The 18795-nt window shown below is 36.1% G+C and overlaps 4 protein-coding genes across 10 annotated transcripts; 1 reads left to right on the top strand and 3 right to left on the bottom strand.

Annotated features, from left to right (window-relative positions):
- Nucleotides 1-339: 339 nt before the first annotated feature.
- Nucleotides 340-1730, bottom strand: Rplp2 (ribosomal protein LP2). Of its 2 annotated transcripts, none has more exons than XM_083040473.1 (4): nucleotides 1608-1730; nucleotides 844-1016; nucleotides 642-743; nucleotides 340-440 (listed from the first exon to the last, which is right to left on the bottom strand). In XM_083040473.1, exons 2-4 carry the CDS (start codon nucleotides 1013-1015, stop codon nucleotides 370-372), a joined length of 345 nt encoding a protein of 114 aa, XP_082896599.1. In that variant the 5' UTR covers nucleotide 1016; nucleotides 1608-1730; the 3' UTR covers nucleotides 340-369. The 2 variants fall into 2 exon arrangements, with proteins under 2 accessions (XP_082896599.1, XP_082896600.1); XM_083040474.1 differs by having other exon boundaries at nucleotides 844-1031; nucleotides 1608-1707.
- Nucleotides 1731-2513: 783 nt separating this feature from the next.
- LOC145937210 (uncharacterized) lies at nucleotides 2514-8064 on the bottom strand. Its single transcript, XM_083040141.1, has 3 exons — nucleotides 7803-8064; nucleotides 6267-7343; nucleotides 2514-5564 (listed from the first exon to the last, which is right to left on the bottom strand). The coding sequence occupies exons 2-3, from the start codon at nucleotides 7119-7121 to the stop codon at nucleotides 3579-3581; spliced, it is 2841 nt and encodes a 946-aa protein (XP_082896267.1). The 5' UTR covers nucleotides 7122-7343; nucleotides 7803-8064; the 3' UTR covers nucleotides 2514-3578.
- Nucleotides 8065-9699: 1635 nt separating this feature from the next.
- On the top strand, nucleotides 9700-15458 carry LOC145937686 (uncharacterized). Of its 6 annotated transcripts, none has more exons than XM_083040949.1 (8): nucleotides 9700-10088; nucleotides 10869-11192; nucleotides 11407-12545; nucleotides 12713-13188; nucleotides 13387-13649; nucleotides 13757-14140; nucleotides 14446-14829; nucleotides 14984-15458. In XM_083040949.1, exons 3-8 carry the CDS (start codon nucleotides 11429-11431, stop codon nucleotides 15429-15431), a joined length of 3072 nt encoding a protein of 1023 aa, XP_082897075.1. In that variant the 5' UTR covers nucleotides 9700-10088; nucleotides 10869-11192; nucleotides 11407-11428; the 3' UTR covers nucleotides 15432-15458. The 6 variants fall into 6 exon arrangements, with proteins under 6 accessions (XP_082897075.1, XP_082897074.1, XP_082897078.1 ...); XM_083040948.1 differs by having other exon boundaries at nucleotides 10848-11192; XM_083040952.1 differs by lacking the exon at nucleotides 10869-11192 and having other exon boundaries at nucleotides 15035-15458.
- Nucleotides 15459-16786: 1328 nt separating this feature from the next.
- Nucleotides 16787-18738, bottom strand: Fitm (acyl-coenzyme A diphosphatase Fitm). The gene has a single exon (XM_083040960.1). It carries the CDS (start codon nucleotides 18736-18738, stop codon nucleotides 17557-17559), a length of 1182 nt encoding a protein of 393 aa, XP_082897086.1. The 3' UTR covers nucleotides 16787-17556.
- Between the last annotated feature and the right edge of the window lie 57 nt (nucleotides 18739-18795).

The raw sequence follows: 18795 nt of genomic DNA, 5'->3' as shown, positions 1-18795 counted from the left end.
TCCTGCGCCGCTACGAATGAGACCGCGACGAGTGCGTGACGTTTCACACGCTGTGAATTAGAAAAATCCCCCCTGTTCTTTTCCTTTCTCTAATTTATATTTCCTTTAGTTTATCTTAAAGCTTAAAGGTTATCATCGTTGCATTCAATTTGATGTATTTTATTGCATTACTATTCGCGATTAAAAAGACAGGAAGGATGATCTAAGGAGAGACAGATGTAGAAATTAAATTTTCAATTTTTTCTCGAGCAGCTTTATTCTCCAGCAGTAGTATTAATTTTGTTTACGTTGTATATTTTATACAATTTCGTTTATACCACTGCCACAGAATGCAGCATACTTTCTTTTGACGATAAAAAAAAGATATTTTTAGTCAAACAGGCCAAAGCCCATGTCATCGTCTTCCGATTCAGATTCTTCTTTAGCGGGCTTCTTTTCTTCTGTTAAAATAAAAATTATATTAGTTGCATTATTATAAAATCTAAATATATAAGTAATACTGTAGTAAGTATAAAATGTAATACTATAGCAAGACTACTTGCTATAGTATTACACTTACTACTTGTACTTACTAATGTATTAAAACTACATTAATACAAATAATATTAGACTTTTAAAATTAGCGCATAAATAAAATGTACCTTTCTTTTCTTCAACAGGAGCTGCCGCACCGCTGGCAGGGGCTGCAGCGGCACCTGCAGCAACTGCTCCACCAACTGGCATGGATGACAATTTTTCTCTGCCTAAAATCACACAATTGTATTTAGTTTGTCTTATAGAAAAAAAAATGACATTCTTTTAAATAAGGAAGTATTGCAAGATAATGTGTAGTGTAGAACATACCCGTGGTGATCAATTCATCGATGCTCTTTCCACTCAATTCTGAAATAACTTTCTTTAGTTTTTCAGCATCTGTTTCGATTCCGACCGATGATAAAATCTTTTCAATATCATTTTGGCTTGGCGAGGCTTTGCCTCCCAAAACAGCCAACATATAAGCGGCCACGTAACGCATTCTGCAAAATGTATTTCTGTTAAAATAATAATAGAGTTTGTATAACATAATTATTCTAAATGCTAATTATGCTCAGTAGAAAATACATCGTCACAATCATTCAGTCGAAAGATGGTATTATAAATCATCATGAAAGAATAAATTCTAAATATATATCTAATATTATCAAGTGTTATTAATACACATTTGTTTTATATATAAAGTAGCATTCGCGCAAAGCGTGATAATTGATATATTTCGTATTTTATATATACACACAGCTATGTCTATGAGATATTTATACTTTAATGACATAACCTATTGTAATCGGCGCATGTATGAGAAATGGAATTTTTTATATCAAAGGTTTATCATTTTTCAGAAAAATATAAAGGAGAAAAGTGAAAAATAACGATTAGATATTACTTTACATACATTTATACGCGCTATTTTTCGTCGCACGAATACGAAGCCTGAAGGCATCCAACGATACGGCGAATTATAAAATGCAATCGGACAAATACGTCAATTATTTCAATTCATCAATGTTGGAATAATTCAACGCAGGAAATATTATTTTCTTATGTAAAATCGGATTTATTAAAAAACGTACCTTTAAGTCTTACGACACGAAACGTGAACTTCGCCAACCGAACAATGTACAACGTGCACGAGTTGGCAGCGGAAGAACGAAAAACGACAGCGAGAAACCGGGAAAGACTAGTTAACAAAGAAGGGTGCACTCTACCCTAGTATTGCAGATTGGCTTCGAAGCGTTTGATTGGACGAACGGAACGAAAATCTAACCTGTGTCGCGCATGCGCAAAAAGTGGCGTCCTTCTCTTTCGTCGTTCTTTCTTTGGCAGCTTGTGCACGTGGTCGCCGATGAACTCGTTGATGACCACGTGTATTTATGATTTATACGTATTGAAAAATATAAATTTTGTTAAAAAATACACTTTTTTTATTGCATGTATATGTAAAGAACTCACATTTTATATTACATTAATTTGTATGTACGTATAGATAAATAATAATATATTAATTATTAATTTAATTATAAAAAAAATATATATATATATATATTTATAATTATATATATTTTATTTAATTATGTTCATTATAATATATTAATTTGTATGTATGTATAAATCGAAAAGTTTTATATTATAAAAATATACTTGTTTTTCCTTTTTTTTTTACAGAACTATTTCCAGATGACCGAATTTATATGAGTTATAGTGTTGTATAACATCATGTATATATGTATAGTCTTATTGTATATTTATTTATCGTATTGTTTAGCCTACTGTAAAAATATCATGTAATTATATTTTGTTCTAATTCTAACTATATTCTGTAGTAATTATAGATGCGGTAAATATAAAGTTCATAATAATTATGCATATGAGGCTATTAGACAATGTATTAAGAATATACCCATCACACAAGTCTTTATATATATTAATAAGTAGAAAATTATGTATTTAATATCTTATATACAATATTACAAAGATATAGATTATTAATCAATATCATAACTACTTAGATATCTTAACTATTGTTCATGTTTAATGCCATAATATTATATATAATACTTAATATTTAATGTATAATTGTTCAAATATATGTAACTTTCATAAACTAATATACTCTAATATTGGCGATAAACCGAATGTCAAATAAATGCACACGTAACATTCAAATATTGGAATAATTGCATTTCTTTTTTTGAAGTGTTTTTTTTTATAAATTATATACGAAAATGTAACAAAAAATGCAATATATAAAATCTACAGAAACTAATATTATTGAAAGTGAGCGTGTGTTGTAACAGGCTTAAAAATCCGTAAGTAAAAATATTCTATAAAAACAATACAATCGGAAAGATATATTATCATTAGAGAGAACATTAAATCTATTGTGTGTATTGTTGGATAGGTAATGCTGAGAATTAAATAGCATTATATGTATTTTGAGTACTGTTAATCATATTTATGTTATAAAGTATATATAAGCACATATAATAAATCAATGCCTTTGAAAAAGACACTATCTTAAACAACCGTGCATTAATTGTAATTTGTATCTGTATAGATGTGATACTGTATAACTAATTTAATTTGAATCTTTCATTCAAGATACATAAATTCATTGCTTTTTTCGATATAATCATTTCAATTATCATATTCATTACTTGGTGTACTTGGTTTAAATTCTATATATAAAACTAACAAATATTTATATTTTATTTTAGTACTTTTTTAAATGTGTAAAAAAGCGCAGAAAATACACAAAGTACCTATTTGCCAGGACAAATACTCCAAGAGAGTTTAATATTTTAACAATATTTCTATTCAACTTCTTTACTAAAACAAAAATTTCGACGAGATATTGTTAACATATATAGATAAACAGACATGTACTAACAGTGTTCAAAATACATATAATGTTCAATTCCCTTGTATGGTTTACTCTCTTGTGTAAACTCTGTACTTGTAAACAAAATATCATCTAGTAGATCTTCCTCTAGTTTATATGTACATTATCTTATCTCCCTATTTCTGTGCGTGTGTATGAATCTTTAATTATCAGAGAAATTCAATCTATCCTCTTCGTCAAATATCGATCCATCGTCAGATAATTCGTGTTCCTCGCTCATTAAAATATACTTTGCTTGAGCTTTACAGTCACGTTCCTTTTTATGGGATTTTTTAATGGAAATGGTATGCAACAGTTTGACGAAATTTGTTGCATTCGAATTATTTGGTGGTGTTGTATTCAAGTCTGATTTTTTAACAGTTTTTACATCAATACTGTCTCTTGCTCGACTCGTAGATGGTTGAGGATCGTTGTAAATCATTTCCTCACAGCATTTGCTCTTCTTTTCTTCATCACTATTACTGCACATTCCCGTTTTAGAACAATCATTGTCAACATCCATATCTTTTAAGGACGTATATTTTTTCAACATACTTGTAAAATTGACATTTTCAGTTTCTTCGGTATTGGATTCTTTCCTCAACGAAACTGGTCTCTTGCATATACTGCGACTATGCTTGTCTTTCTTATGGGATTTTTTAATAGAATCTATATTACAAAGTAGTTCTGTTGTTGACATATTTATTGGAGTTGATCTACCAGTTACGTCTTTCGGATCTGCAACATCCACTGGTCCATCGCTCGAAACAGATGCATCAGTCTCAAGTATTTTGAGGCTAGAATATGTAAGATCTTCGTTTCCTCGCTGTTTTTTCGAACAACGTGCGACTGGCGTTATACATCTGGAACAATCGATTTCCTTTGATGACGTTTGTGCAGATTCATCTTTTTCCTGTGACATTCCGTCTGCACAAATAGCATTTGTAACTGCAAACTGGCTTACTTTTCTGGTAGGAGTATAAATTTTAAATTCATCATTTGTGTTGTGACATCTCAAAGATGACGATTTGGAAGAATATAACTTGCATACACCATTTTCAAAGGATACATTCATCGGCTTTTTCTTCTTTTTGGGTGACACATCAAAAGATTCATTTAACTCGAGTGACTCATTCCCATGTAAAATTTTGCTAGTATTTCTTTCTTCGTGACTATTATCTTGTAATGAATTGTCATATTTTTTACGATACTCATGATATTTATGGCATTTGGCAAGACCGGAAATTCTTTTGCTGTACTTGTCTTTTTTGTGTGACTTTTTAACTGATTTAAATTCAGGTAGTAAGAGTCTGCTTGAATTTACATTTTCAGGTGTGCTTGGACGATCATCATTCTGTGAGCTTAACGCGCAAGTTGCGATAGCTGCTTCATTTTCAACATCTTTACTCTGTTCATCATTAAAAGTTAAAGTTATTAAATCTTGAGCTGATTCTTCAAGTGCTGTTTTCTGGTAGAGATTCTTGGCTTTTAATTTAGTTTTTCTATTTTCATGTTTAATCTTCTTATGGGATTTTTTAATCGATTCTGTGAACATATGCTCTAAAATATTTATATTGTTTTCAGGTGTAGCTGCTCCATTAGAATCTTGAGGAACAGTTGAAGTGGGTTCTGGAGATACTGCTCTGTTTCCATCCATCATGTTGACACTACAAATATTTGATGATTTTTCTTGCGAGGATGACTGAAATATATCCTTATTGCAGTTTTTTTTCACGGAATGATCTACTTCTATATCATCATAACTTGTGAAATGTGTACTATCTCTCTGTTGTATGTTTTCTTCGCACCTTTCACAATCGCTCGAATCAATGTTCTGTATTTTATCATTTTCCATTTCGTACAATCCGTTTTTAAAAAAATTATTTTCTTTTGATGTAACTTTTCCCTGTGCACAGTGTCCAAAAACTAATCCAGTCTCAGAAAGTTCATTATCACAATCATAAATAAGCGTTTTCTTAACTTTTTTGTTTTTCCTCTGAGATTCTTTTACGAAAGCTCTACTGCAGCCAGCAATTGCAGGTGTATCTACTGCTATTGATTCCAACATACTTGTATGTGTGTCTTCGTTTCTTGCGGGAACATTTTTCTGCTGTGTAAATGATCGTTCTTCATAACCATGCAGTTTCTCCTGTTAGAATAGAAATGTTAATGTATCAATTATATTTAAAACTATAAATATATATTGCCTTAGAATTTATAGAAATTAGAAATTAGAAACATGGATTACTTATAAAATTTCGAATTTTTCCTTATAAAATAAAAAATTCAAAAGCTTATTTTTCAAATATTTCCTAAATATTTTCCAAATTTCAATGTTTGACATCGACAATAATTAAGACTTATTTACAGTAAGATATATATATATATATATATTAATTTTCATATGAAAGCCTTATTAGTAGCTTATATGTAAAATTATTAGTTTTTATTTCTGCTAATAAAAACAGATCATTAATTCTTTTTATGAATTATATAATTGCATGTGTCAATTTATTGCTGCTCATGATGTACAATATAATAACTATGAAAAATATATATAATATTATGTATGTATATAATTATAAAGACACATATAAAATGTTATTCAATATATCGATTTCTAAGAAGAAATTATCAATGTAATATTTATATTTACTATAATGTTAGGTGATAATTAAATATATGAAGTTGTAGCAATACATATATATATATACCTATATATATATATATATATATATATATATATATATATATATATGTATATCATACAAAATAGTTTAAAAACGGAAAATAATTTAAAAATGGAATAGAAAAGAAAATTGCAATATTGCATATATATGTAATTATATACCTTTTTATGACTCTTCTTGATAGCACTCATACTTTCTGGGATTAAATCCATCATGTTGTCAGGTGTATGTGATCTATTATGTACATCCTGATTGAATTCCTGGAACAAATTCCTTGGTGTACTTGCAACTATAACACCTGCTTCTGATTTATTCTTCTTTAAGGAATGTAAATCAGGTGTTTGTGATGTTTGTAGAATGTTGTCAATTTTTTCTTTGAGATTGCTTCGGAGTGATGATGTAGATGAGCCTGACTCATTTTCATTTTCTTCTGTATTAATCCTTCTATTGCTCGACGTTTTAGCAATTTTTCGATTTTGCTGAGGCGTTTGATTCTGATTTTCATCAATTGACTCCAAAGATGCCAAGATGCTACTGGTGGCAGAATCATTTGAACTTGAATCGAGCCTCAAAGGTTTGTCTAACATGGGTGACGATGTGTCGGTAATTGAATCAGTAGGAGAATTTATATCAAAAGTGCTCTTCTGTGGACTTGGAGATGAATCAAAATTCAATGATTTTTTTATACTCATGTTTTTATGACAAAACGAATCACGATTGAAATTAAGTGCTCTCATTATTTTAGCTGATCTGGATAAATCTCGCAATGACTTGGTTGCTTCAAAAGAATCATTGTTTAAATATGAACTTGGATATTTTGACAAATTATCCTTCCTTGGACTAATAACATCAAAGTTCAAGGATCTATTCATCTTATGATGAGATAAACTTGTACTTCTTAGTGGAACTGATTTACTAAGCACTCTGGGTGATCTAAATCGTCGTTTCAAAAAGAATCTACTTTTATCCAATGGAGTCAAATTTAAAATCAATTTATGTTCCGATTCTGGATTCATTTTATTATCCTTATTGTTGCTATTCGTTTTTGCTAATCACTGGTTCTCCAACATGATCATCTGTATCCTCTATTCTATGTATGTGATGTATTTATGCCATGTAATAGACACATACATATATGTATATGTATATATAAATATATAATTATATCATGTGGAAGTTTATTGTGATAATCTTTTTATTAAGATTGTATATGCATATTCCTTTTTGTTTTAAGATTTCTGAAATAAACAAAAATTATTTATAAAAAGCGATGCATAAATTATATATTTGCTGCCTATCTATAATTATTTATAATGTAACAACTTTAGATTACAATGATAAGAGATATCTTAGATTGCAATATATTTTTATAATGAAAAAATTCAAGTTCTTATAATATTATTAACAGTACTATTTATATATTGTTCTATTCGTTATTCTGCAAAATAAATAATAAATTTATTTAAAAATTTTAATAAAATACAATTCGCATGTATGAACATACATCAAAAGTCAGACATTGCGAATATGTGTGCGTATAGCATTAAAAAAAAAGAGAGACGATATGATAGAAAAAGAAAGAAAAAGAAACAAGAAGAAGGAAAAGAAAGGAAGAAAGAGAGAAATGTAAGTCAAAAGAATGCGAAAATAAATGGAATATTGTGAAAAATACGGAACATTCACAGATATTTGCTTACGATTTTTACCGCATGTGTGAGATAGGCTCTTCATCATCAATGGCTGCAGAGGAGAAAATGTAAAATCCAGTTAACGAATTAACTCTCATAAATCACTCAAATGAGTGTCCTCGTTGTTCCACTCAACTGTAGCGTTTCATGAAATTTGAGTATCAATAAATTCAACGAAATGTAAACCTTCTTGCAATCAATTAAGAAAACATTAATTAGGACCACAATGAACGCAACGTAGCCTTTTACGATCTTTCACGATCCTTGCGCATATCCTGTGATAGAAGGGAAATATTCGGAAAGATTTGGACACAACTATTTATATCCTACCTAGGTGCCTAGGGTGACTAGCAATTGGCCAATAAACTATTGTCAAATATATATAATATATAAATATTAACATATTATTAACATATATTATATAATATAATGCATATTTAATATTACAGATTTTATTCCAAAAGCTTGGAAAAATATTTTACATAATTTTTACAATAAATATTCCGCGGCTTACGATTAAAATAAAGCGAGTGCGCAATCTATATGTCATTCTATCTATGACTATAATATCGCGCGTGACGAAATTTGTCACTAGACGCGCACGATTGGTCGATTCCGACAGGAAGATGGTGTCGCCTAGAGAACCTCAAGGGCTGCGTTCGGAAACGTCACCCGAGTGCATTCCTTCTCTTTCTATATCATTTCTCTCACAGTGATATAGGCTGGATTCCGTAAAGCGCATATGCGCGCATTTATCTATAGTATTTATCTATAGCTCTCACGTGCGCGGCGCACCGGTGCGCGCGTCCCCCCACTCTCACCCCCCACCACAGCCCCCCACTCTGCGCGGCGCACCGGCGCGCGCGTCCCCCCACTCTCACCCCCCACCACAGCCCCCCACTTCGCGCATCGAATTCCGACCGCGTGACGCGGCGCCACTTGAAGGTTAAAAGTCGAACGCACCGCGCACATCGACATCGACACGCGCGCTCTCTCTCTCTCTCTCTCTCTCTCTCTCTCTCTCTCTCGTCCCGTGTTGCGCGTTGCGCATAGAACCAAGTATTATTCAAGTGAAGATATCTCTCTCTTCATTCTGTGCCTGATGTTCATTTTAGCGTGATAATTTTTTATTGGTGCTCCGATCCGCGATATGTAATGTCTGAAAATCTATTGGTTCAGTGGAATTAGTGATTAGCCAATCAGGACAAAAGTAACTAGAGCTTGTGGAGCTCTATCATTTCGCGTATCTTCTATTTGAATTATTCTTCAAGGCTCATTCAGACAGGACGCGTCAAGCGTCAAGCAGCGAGCAGCAACCATTCAACAACCAATAAGCGAGGTAATATTAGCAATGGCGTAAAAAATATTGCCTCGCTTATTGATTGCTGCTCGCTGCTTGACGCTTGACGCGTCCTGTCTGAATGAGACAATAAAGTATATTTTGTCTCACTCTAACTTATTGCACCAGTGTGCACAGTTCAGCCAGTGCAGGAATAGAAAACAAGCCTTATATGGTATAGCAGAATATATATATTACTATTGTACATACAATATATATATATATATATATATATATATATATATTTATATATATATTATATTTATAAATATTATTTATGAATTTTTCCTTTTTTTGTGTGTGCTTTCATCACTATTTCAAATGTCGCGCTTCGATAAGCCACACCAATATGGCGCTTAGTGTTCCCCCCTTACGTCTGCTTGCCAGGCAAGAGGGGTATATCCTTCCTCCTGTTATTTCTTACCTCCATGCTCCATGCTAGTTCGGCCTCCTTATCTCTATTCTTCATGGTATACTGCATTGGCGTCGCAATGTCCAAATAGTACATATTATGCCAGCCAATCACGAATAGCTGGTCACGTGACTGTGTCGCTTCTCTCTCCTTGAGGTTCTCTAGTATCGCCCATCTACAGCAACGGTTGGTTTTCAATGGCCGAAAACCTCGAGATACTCCGAGGATATTCTGCATTTCTCCTCGGTTTCTTCAGCAACGTTTGTGCTTTGTTCTCTCCGGTAATCTTCACCGACTGATAGAGAGTCCTTCTGCGCGATAGAGAGAGAGAGAGAGAAAGAGAGGGATCGCGCACGACGTCTGAGATTCTGATACTCGGACGGATGTAGCTCGTCGTACGCCGCCCTGGAGGAAACGATTGAGTGTCCGGACACGGCTTTCGTACTGGTGTGAACGTTAGTTCTGCGGGCGACGCCGGCTGCCTTGAAGGAGAGCCTCGATATCTCCTAAGGCCCCCCCCGCAGACGTAGTACGCGCGATCAAGGTAAGAAGCCCTACGATGACACTCTCAGCACGGGCAGGATACCGAATTGCGATCCATGCTTCGTAAAAAAAGGAAAGAAAACGCCATGACTCTATCACTGTCCCCATCTCGCAGTCTCGATCGCAGTATTGACCTCGTCGTCGTTATCGTTTAATTAACCTCTTCTACGCTCGCTTTCTCTCTCTCTTTTTGTACTTGAAGATGATATCTATATCAGATTGTAACGAGGAAGAGGAATTGTCTGCCTGCGAGCACATTTTATACATTTTCCAAAACAGAAATAAGAATTTACAAAATTATATTATGTAGAGCCTCTTTTTAATGCGGTGTAATTTTGCATTATTTTCTGCTTTCTGTTATTTATTAATTAAATATTATTACTGCAATCATTACTGTTGAGATTCTATTGTCGTTTTATAGCAATGGTGTGCACATTAGTTTTTTTTTTTTTTTTTAGTTAATGTTTATGAAAATGTTATATTTGCACGTGGCAAAATTTAATTCCAATTAAAGTATAATACCAGAAGAAGGTATTGAAATATATAATTATATTAAGAATTTATAGTGTGTACTCTCTTCTCTTAAAAGCAACGAAGGGTTTACAATCTATTAATAGTTATTGAATTATATTTTGCCAAGGACAATAATTGGAACGATACTACTGGGATGTGCCATTATTGCACTAAAGCTTTCTTCATATTCTCTCTTTGTTCTTCAACTTGTCTCTAGTTTTCCTGTTCTCTTTCTTTCTTTCCATAGGCCCAAAAGATATTCTTTCAGGTTGAAAGTTCGTTCGCTATAGTTTAGTGCAGTACAAAAAAACGGTTCGTGGTTTATCGGTACTTTCTTAGTTTGTGTTGTGTTCAAGTTGAAAGTTTAACACTGAAAAGTTCCGCGCAAGAAAACCTGACAAAAAAAAAAACAGTATGTATTGTATATGTGATAAACCAAGTTCTCAAAGTTTAAGTATAAATAAAGTATAAAAGTTTTTGATAAAAAGAAAAGTTGTCAAAAGTTGTGACATAAAAAGTATGTTCGACACAATATGGAGCGCGCGCGTTGTGCCATCAAGAGCGAATACTTCACAGGCTCTGATTGACACAGGTAAGCCCTGCGATGCTATTGATGCAGATTTTTCAGTGCTACACACATTCGGTCGGTGAGACGCCTAGAAAACAAAAAAAAAGCATTAACTTATCAAGTAAGAGAGACATTTGTGAATGGGTTACATTTTAAAGATTTCATAATCAAGACATTCCCGTTTCCCGCGTGTCTGAAGTTGTTTGCCGCCTTTTAATAAACCTCTATTGCTTTACAGGCTGAAAATAGTTTCGACAACTATGTCCGACTCTGGTACAGAGAGCACTTCCTCGGAGGGATATGACGGAGATAGGAATCGACTTACTATCACGGATGAGGTGATATCATCACGCTATTCGCATCATTCCTCGGGATCCGAACGACGAAAGTCTCCGGCGAGTTCTATCACCTCCGGAGGAAAGTCACCTCTTGGATCGCCACTATCGAACGTAGAATCGCCAAGATCCACTCCGTTATCGCCGAAATCGCAACAATCCGGGATAATGTCACCTAGCGAGGAAGGTTCTCCAAGGTCGTTGCGCAGTTTATCGAAATCTCCATTGGTGATGTCACCGTCACCTCTGTCGCCAAGATATCGCCAACCCACATCGCCACCATATCGTGAATTCGAGTCACCAAAATCTCATCATTCGGGAAACAACTCTATCGAGTCACCTCGCTCGGACCGTAGCTCATCCCGATCTCCTATACAGGACAACGGATCGTGTCTTTTTCCTCCGGACGATTCCAAGTCTATGCGCTTTGAAGACGCCGAATCGAAAGCGTCTGATCTTGAAGTAGATGGACAGAGATCCGCCGATAATTCGTTAAAATCATATTCATACAAAAATAGCGAATCCAGACAAAGTTCACCAAAATCGCTCAGATCGGGTCCCAGTTCTGTCAAGTCCTTGATATCGGCGAGGAGTTCACCAAAGTCATTCAAATCCAGTCCAGCGTCTCCTATGGATGATCAAGAATCGGATAAACATTCGCCGGCGCATTCAGGTCCTCGTTCTCCCGAAGAGGAAGACGAGGAGAAGAATGGTTCATTTAACGAATTGGACGGCGAACAAATCTCGGATGGGGACATCGAGGACGAACCAGAACCCATGTCTAAATCTAAACCTACACCTATTACTCATGGCGAGGATTTATCGGATGTGTCGGATCTCGAAAGCATAGATGGTCCTGAGGAACCTACTGAACAGAACGCAGAAATAGATGAGCCTCAAGAACAGGATGTGAAACAAGAAATTGTTGACGATGAAGAAAATACAGAAAAAGAAGATAAAAATGCACCGGTTGGCTTGACGGAGGAAAGTGAACAATTAGACTTTGAAGCTGATGGTCAATGGAAAGATGAACGTGATGAAGGTAAATATATTATGAGAATTTAAAGAGCTTTAAAAATTAAATTTATATTTTAAAACTATATATATTTGAACATTATATCAATTATGTTTGCAAAACATTGTTATATTAAAGAAAAATTGCATTAAGTATCACTAAAATTATAATTACAGTAATTGAAAAAATTACAGGTGAAACTGAAGCACCAGGTACAAAAGAGATTAAAGAGAATATGGAAAAAGATAAAGACAAATCGAAGCCAAAGGAATCCAGTGAAATGAATGATAAGGAAGAGGGAGAGGAGGAAGATGAGAAAGAGGACTCTGAATTAGAGGAAGGAGAACTTAGCGATGGGGATGATGCACGACCAGAGGAAACTGAGCCGAGACCGGTGTGTCGTTTCTATAATCGCGGACAGTGTACATGGGGTGTTAGTTGTAGATTTTTGCACCCAGGAGTGACGGATAAAGGTAACTACACTATGTTTGATATGGTGAGGCCTATGGCGTATCCGCCACACGCTGCCCCGCCACACGAATATAGGCCGCACATCGACAGACCGAATATTCGACCGTTACCCGGTTACGGTGCTCCTGCACATGCACCTAAAGTGGAAGAAACGCCAACTGAATCGGCCTGGGAGCGTGGCCTGCGCCATGCTAAAGAAGTAAGTTGTACAAAAGTATTACATGTATTATTTTTATTGATTGATAATAATTTTATTAATATTATTATCTAATAATTTTTATTAATTTATTATATAAATTTTATTAATATTAATTAATAATTTTATAAACAATTATAGTAATACTTTTAGAGTTTCTTAAAGTTTCTAAAGGAAATTTTATTCTTTCCAATTATCTAGATGATGCGTAAAGCGAATAAACGCAAGGAATCGGACATGGACTTTGAAGAGAAGAAGATGAACTTGAGCTTAGGGCAGGACGAATTAGATAGAGAAGCTGGATATTACGTGAGAGCGGCTAGTCCCGAGCCGCCGGTTGAAAGATGGCCACAACGCGAAGTTCCATCCCAACGCAGAGTGCCATCCAGACCTACGCCAGAGAGATATGTCGACGAACCTGAAGGATATTATCCTCCTCCACCTGTATCATCCGATTATTATAGGTGAGAACAGAAACGATATAAATCGTATGACTGTGAGTTCTTTTAAGAGAAAAACATTATTTTAATAATATGTATATTATGTATATTATGTATATTATGTATATTAGGAGAGTGCACTATAAAGATTCTCGTGAATATCGAGAGCGCCTCGATTATCACGCGATTCCACGAGGCGCGCCATCGGTTTCTCCGCCACCGCATCCTCGCGATCGAGAAAGGGAACGAGATCGTGAGCGCGACAGAGAGCGAGATTATTACGAGAAGTACGAGAAAAAACATAAGCGGCCATCGCGGGAAGTTATCGTCGAACGTATCCCGCCGACGAAACCGTGGCGGGAAGAGGAAGCACCCCCTGTCGAAAGAGGCAGAGGCGACGAATGGGCGGATCCGTGGATGCGACGCAAGTCTCCGAGCGCCGTGCGTCGCAACACGTCATCGCGCAGATCTCGTCGGCAATCGTACTCTTCGGGTTCTTCTTATTCCTCAACAAGGTATTATTCGTACTTCATTGCGATTGATTACTCGCGCCTAAATATTAGTATTAAAGAAAAAAAAAGGAAAGAGCACTCCAAATCTATCCAAAAAATTATTTGTTAAAGAGAAAGATAACTTATCATTCGTAATAATATTTTACGCGCGCGAGAGTACATTTCATAATATTTTTTTATAAAGAAAGGAGATGATAAAGAGAGAGGGAGGGGAGGAGGGGAGATTATAAAAGTTCACAAATCTTTGAATTACTTTTTCGTAATATCCTGTGCATAAGAAAAATGTATAAGAATATAAATCTTTTTAGTTCTAGCCATAGCTCGAGCCGTTCTAGCTACAGTTCTTACGACTCCCTATCCAGGTCCCGTTCACCATCACCTCCCGCTAGAACCCGTTCCACTGGCAAAAGCAAAACTGTTATTACATCACCACCCTCCAATCCTTCAGCTGTTACCGCAGCTGCACCTCAACGAGGCGCCATGCTAATGAATCCCCCTGCTCCATCTCCTCGTCCACCCAAAGGCTCTATCTCTCCTACAACTGGCACTCTACATAGACGAGCCGGATTGAATCCACCCGCTCCAAGCCCAGTCTCCTCGCATCAGCGTCATCATGAAAAAGCTAGAGAGCAAAAAGCTGCTATGGCTGCGGCTGCCGTGGCCAAAATCATTAAAAGTCGCTCCAGATCTAGGTAAGCAAAGTTAATTCATAAATTTAATACGACTAAAATATAAAATTTAATTCGATACGATTAGAAATTAGCGTTATAATTGGTTCAAATAATTAATTTATTTTTATGTGTGCCTTTTTCTTAATTTCTGTCGCATCTATTATGCATCACGAAGACAAAGAGAAAGAGACAGGAGAAAAGCACATTCTAAATCGTTTCACAGTAGTTCTGGATCGGAGAGCAGCGGAAGCAGCAGCGATTCGAGCGAATCGAGTTATTCATCGTCCTCCAGCGAGGCACGTAGAAGGAAAGGCTCGACGCCACCGATAACACGTAAAGATTCCAAAGGCATCGACGCTTTGAAGTTGAGCGGTACGAAGCAACAGATTAAACTCACGCTGAAACCCGCGAGTAACGCTACAGCGGTGAAAAAGATCGACCGTAGTGCACTTGTGGCAGGTAAAAAACGGTCTCTCGAGTCACCGCCGTTGATCGACAGCAAGGCGCAAGTAGCCGCGGCGGCTGCCAAGGCCGCCAAAAAGGTCAGCTCGCGCCGCGAGGAATTGTTGAAGCAACTGAAAGCCGTAGAAGACGCGATCGCCCGTAAAAGATCAAAGGTTTAAAAAAAAAAAAAAAAAAAAAAAAAAGAACATTAACGAATCTTCAGATATAAATACGTATGTATTAAACGTTTTCTAGACACATTGTGTAATTAGTATCATAACTGTCATCATCATCATCGCAGAATAATAACGAGATACGCAAAATGTATTACAATAGATTTTGATGGTATAAACAAGCAAAAGCATATGTTCTCATTTTTACAAAAAATATACAGAATAGAACTTTATTATTATCATAATTTATTTCTTTTGTTCTAATTTTTTTTTTCTCAAATAAACGCGTAAACATAAGTAATGCTGTACAGTCTTGCTCCGATTTTTGTTTTAATGACAACTAAATTATTTTTGTGTAAAATTTAAGACAAAAGAAATACACGCCCAGTTTATGTTATGTCTATGATGTGTACCATATAAAAGTACATTTTGATCTTTGTACACATATGTATACATAATTTGTTAAATATCAGTTAATTTTTTATTTCGTTGATATATATGCGTGTAAAGAGTCTGTATTGCCATAAATCATAACATTTCTGAAAAAAACAAAAGTTGCCCAAGTGACATCAACCGATTATAAAGTTCTCAGATTGCAAGATCGATTTTTGCCTCAGTTATAAAATCGCAAAATTTCCTTTTTCTATTTCTCAGTGAATAAATGATATTGTATAAATTATCACATGTATAAATATTTATTCTATACTTCACTTTTTAACAAACATAAAAAAAGCATTAAATAAGTATTAAAACCAACAAATAAATTGTCGAAGATTCCCATTTTGCCAAATGTGAGAATTATTTTGCAATTGTAAATGCATAGTGAATATCTGTAATGAATGTTGTACTTTGTTACAAGAGACTACAACATTGAATATAGAAAACGCTAATAAATCAATTTTCCATGAAGCAAGACATTTGTTAATAGAATCGGAGAAACATGGTGCTAATTTTCCATTAATGGTAAATGAATAAATTTGGCGCAACAAAAATAGCATTTTTTAAAAAATATATAGAAACAAAACTAGCGAGATTATATGACAGCATAATCTCGAATGTGTAAAAATATATTTTCTTTTAATAAAAACTAGAGAAACATCGATGAGAACTCGAAATGACTAATGACCTGCGATATTAGACGATATCTTTCATTCAATGAAAGAATATAATTCCAAAAATAATAGAGAATATATTGTCTCTATTCTCTCTCGTAAATACAGCGATTTTATCACGTGCGAAGAAGAAAGATTTCATAATGGAAACCGTATATATTTTATACTTTACATCCGTATATATAAATATAGTACGACATATAAACTACGCTAATTTTATGCAGCCTGTTAACTTAAGGAAAAAACGCTTTGTTAATAACAGACTTTATTAAATATAAGTTACAAAACAAAATCCAGAAAAGAATATTATCGAATACACCGATTCTCTCTCTTTGGTTCTAAACAGATTAAGTTAACATGTCTTATTTTTTTCTTTTTTTAACAATCCATAGAGGCGCCGATAAAATGGACGCATGCTCCCATTTATATAATTATAAATAATTATAAATAATATAATTATAAATAAACACCGTATAATTTAAAAGCATCTAATATAAGCTGTCCCGTTTAGATTGAACTTGATTGATTCACATCTCAACATTGAAGATATCTTAACGCATGTGTATGTTTTGTCGTATGAAGTCCGAGGTTTAAATATTTAGGCATAGAAAGACAAAGCAATAAATAAATAAATGTATGTGTGTGTGTACATGTATAAGTAGTACGTGTTTAAGTATCAATCAATTTTGTGAAATTGTATCTTATTTATTTGAGCTTTGTACTTATTGTTAAACCTAAAAGAGGCGCTGAACATTCGGATACTTAAGTACCGTATATGTCGTACACATCTTGTATCCCCGTCGCGCGTCGATGTAACATTTAAATCGTCAAGTAGACAAAAACTTTACGCGAAACATACGACTGTATAGAGTGTACGATTGTTAAGTGTAACGTTTATCCAGATATACTTTCAAATGCCGAGTCCTTGCATATAAAATATAATTCACTCTGCACCGTTGAAACGTTCAAGTATCAAGAGTAGTATCTCTAAACATACGCGAAGAAAACAACACACTGTCTTACACCCTCGACGTAGGCGGGTCGAGGTCCGATAGTCTGTTTGTTAAATTCGAGTCCGCGGTTTCTTGCATACCTCTGAGCGGCATTCCCATAAACTTTGATTGATTGACGCCGTTCAAAGTGCTACGTCTTGCCCTGGCGTTGAGCTCTGGATTTGGTTTTACCTCGTTGTACTTGAAGAGACCGTCGCCGGGAGCTGGCAGGCCGATCTTCGGCAACTTGTACCACCACCTATACGTGACGTACCACGTAATGACAGCTGCGACGCCGCCCAGGAATTTCTCGATCATGATGTGATAGTAGAGCATCGTCGACACCAGCATGATGTCCCACAACAGCTGCTGCAACGTCATCGCCACGAAGAGACCCCGCAGATACGGCGTGAGCGCCCGATGCGCCTTCTTCAGGAACTCCAGATCGCTGTCGGAGAGATTACGCAGTGGTCCGCGGCTCGTCTCGGTCGGCGTGGATCGCGTGTGCTCCTCGCGCATCACCAGATCCTTGATGCCCTCCCATCCTATCAGGGAGGAGCCTTCCTCCGCGAGGATCAGACTGGAGTAGATTAGGATGAACGTGTGGCCGGATATGTCGAAGCCGCTCCAGAATTTACCCGACTTCAGGCACCTCGTCTTCGAGTGCATGAGCTGAATGTCGCGGGTCTGCAGACATCTGCCGTAATTGGTCTCGATGTAGTTGAACAGCTTCGTCCAGGCGAGCCAGGCAACGGTGGCGAGAACCACCCGGGCCAGATGACGCAACAGGATCTGCCTACGACCGCAGCCCAACGTGTGAGCCGTCAGGACGACCCAGGGTACGAGGACAGAGAGGAGCCAGCCCCAGCCCCACTTGACGAAGTACTGATTCAGGGCATTGTCGGACCTGGAGAAGTAAGTACGTGGCATCGCGATGAAGTCCGCGATCAGCGAGACCGTGAAGATCGTGCCGCAGTAGATCGCGACCTTGAGGCGAGTGTCGAAGAGCAGCGACTTCTTGCACATGTGTAGCAGCATGGTGATGAGGATCAGGCCGATGGAGCTCGGCGCCGTGGTTGGCCGGGTACCGCCGCGATCCTCCTGAGTAGAATTCGGCCGGAAGTTCATCCGATTCGAGCGTAGACCGCTGCCGGGGATCCCGGTGTTTCCGGGTGACGTGTGACTGCTCCTTCGCTTGCCTGTCGCCATCGCCACTTCCTCGGATCCCGTTAGGTTATCGTCGCGCGCGATGCCCGAAGACGTAAC

Source organism: Prenolepis imparis, unplaced genomic scaffold (genome assembly GCF_030444845.1).
Source record: "Prenolepis imparis isolate NDT839.2.m4 unplaced genomic scaffold, iyPreImpa1.0 SCAF_6, whole genome shotgun sequence".
In the NCBI taxonomy this organism is placed as follows: Eukaryota; Metazoa; Arthropoda; class Insecta; order Hymenoptera; family Formicidae; genus Prenolepis; species Prenolepis imparis.
Note: the sequence above shows the minus strand (reverse complement) of the source record. Positions and strands in the feature narration are given on the sequence as shown.

What these genes read in the sequence shown, in the direction of transcription:
- Fitm (XM_083040960.1), bottom strand. Translation starts at nt 18,738, where the DNA reads ATGGCGACAGGCAAGCGAAGGAGCAGTCACACGTCACCCGGAAACACC.
- LOC145937210 (XM_083040141.1), bottom strand. Translation starts at nt 7,121, where the DNA reads ATGAATCCAGAATCGGAACATAAATTGATTTTAAATTTGACTCCATTG. An exon ending in TCAAGAAGAGTCATAAAAAG is followed by an intron (nt 5,565 to 6,266) that starts GTATATAATTAC and finishes CTATTCTAACAG; the next exon opens with GAGAAACTGCATGGTTATGA.
- Rplp2 (XM_083040473.1), bottom strand. Translation starts at nt 1,015, where the DNA reads ATGCGTTACGTGGCCGCTTATATGTTGGCTGTTTTGGGAGGCAAAGCC. An exon ending in CGATGAATTGATCACCACGG is followed by an intron (nt 744 to 843) that starts GTATGTTCTACA and finishes GTGTGATTTTAG; the next exon opens with GCAGAGAAAAATTGTCATCC. An exon ending in TCCTGTTGAAGAAAAGAAAG is followed by an intron (nt 441 to 641) that starts GTACATTTTATT and finishes TTATTTTAACAG; the next exon opens with AAGAAAAGAAGCCCGCTAAA.
- LOC145937686 (XM_083040946.1), top strand. Translation starts at nt 11,429, where the DNA reads ATGTCCGACTCTGGTACAGAGAGCACTTCCTCGGAGGGATATGACGGA. An exon ending in GAAAGATGAACGTGATGAAG is followed by an intron (nt 12,546 to 12,712) that starts GTAAATATATTA and finishes AAAAAATTACAG; the next exon opens with GTGAAACTGAAGCACCAGGT. An exon ending in TCTTCTTATTCCTCAACAAG is followed by an intron (nt 14,141 to 14,445) that starts GTATTATTCGTA and finishes AAATCTTTTTAG; the next exon opens with TTCTAGCCATAGCTCGAGCC.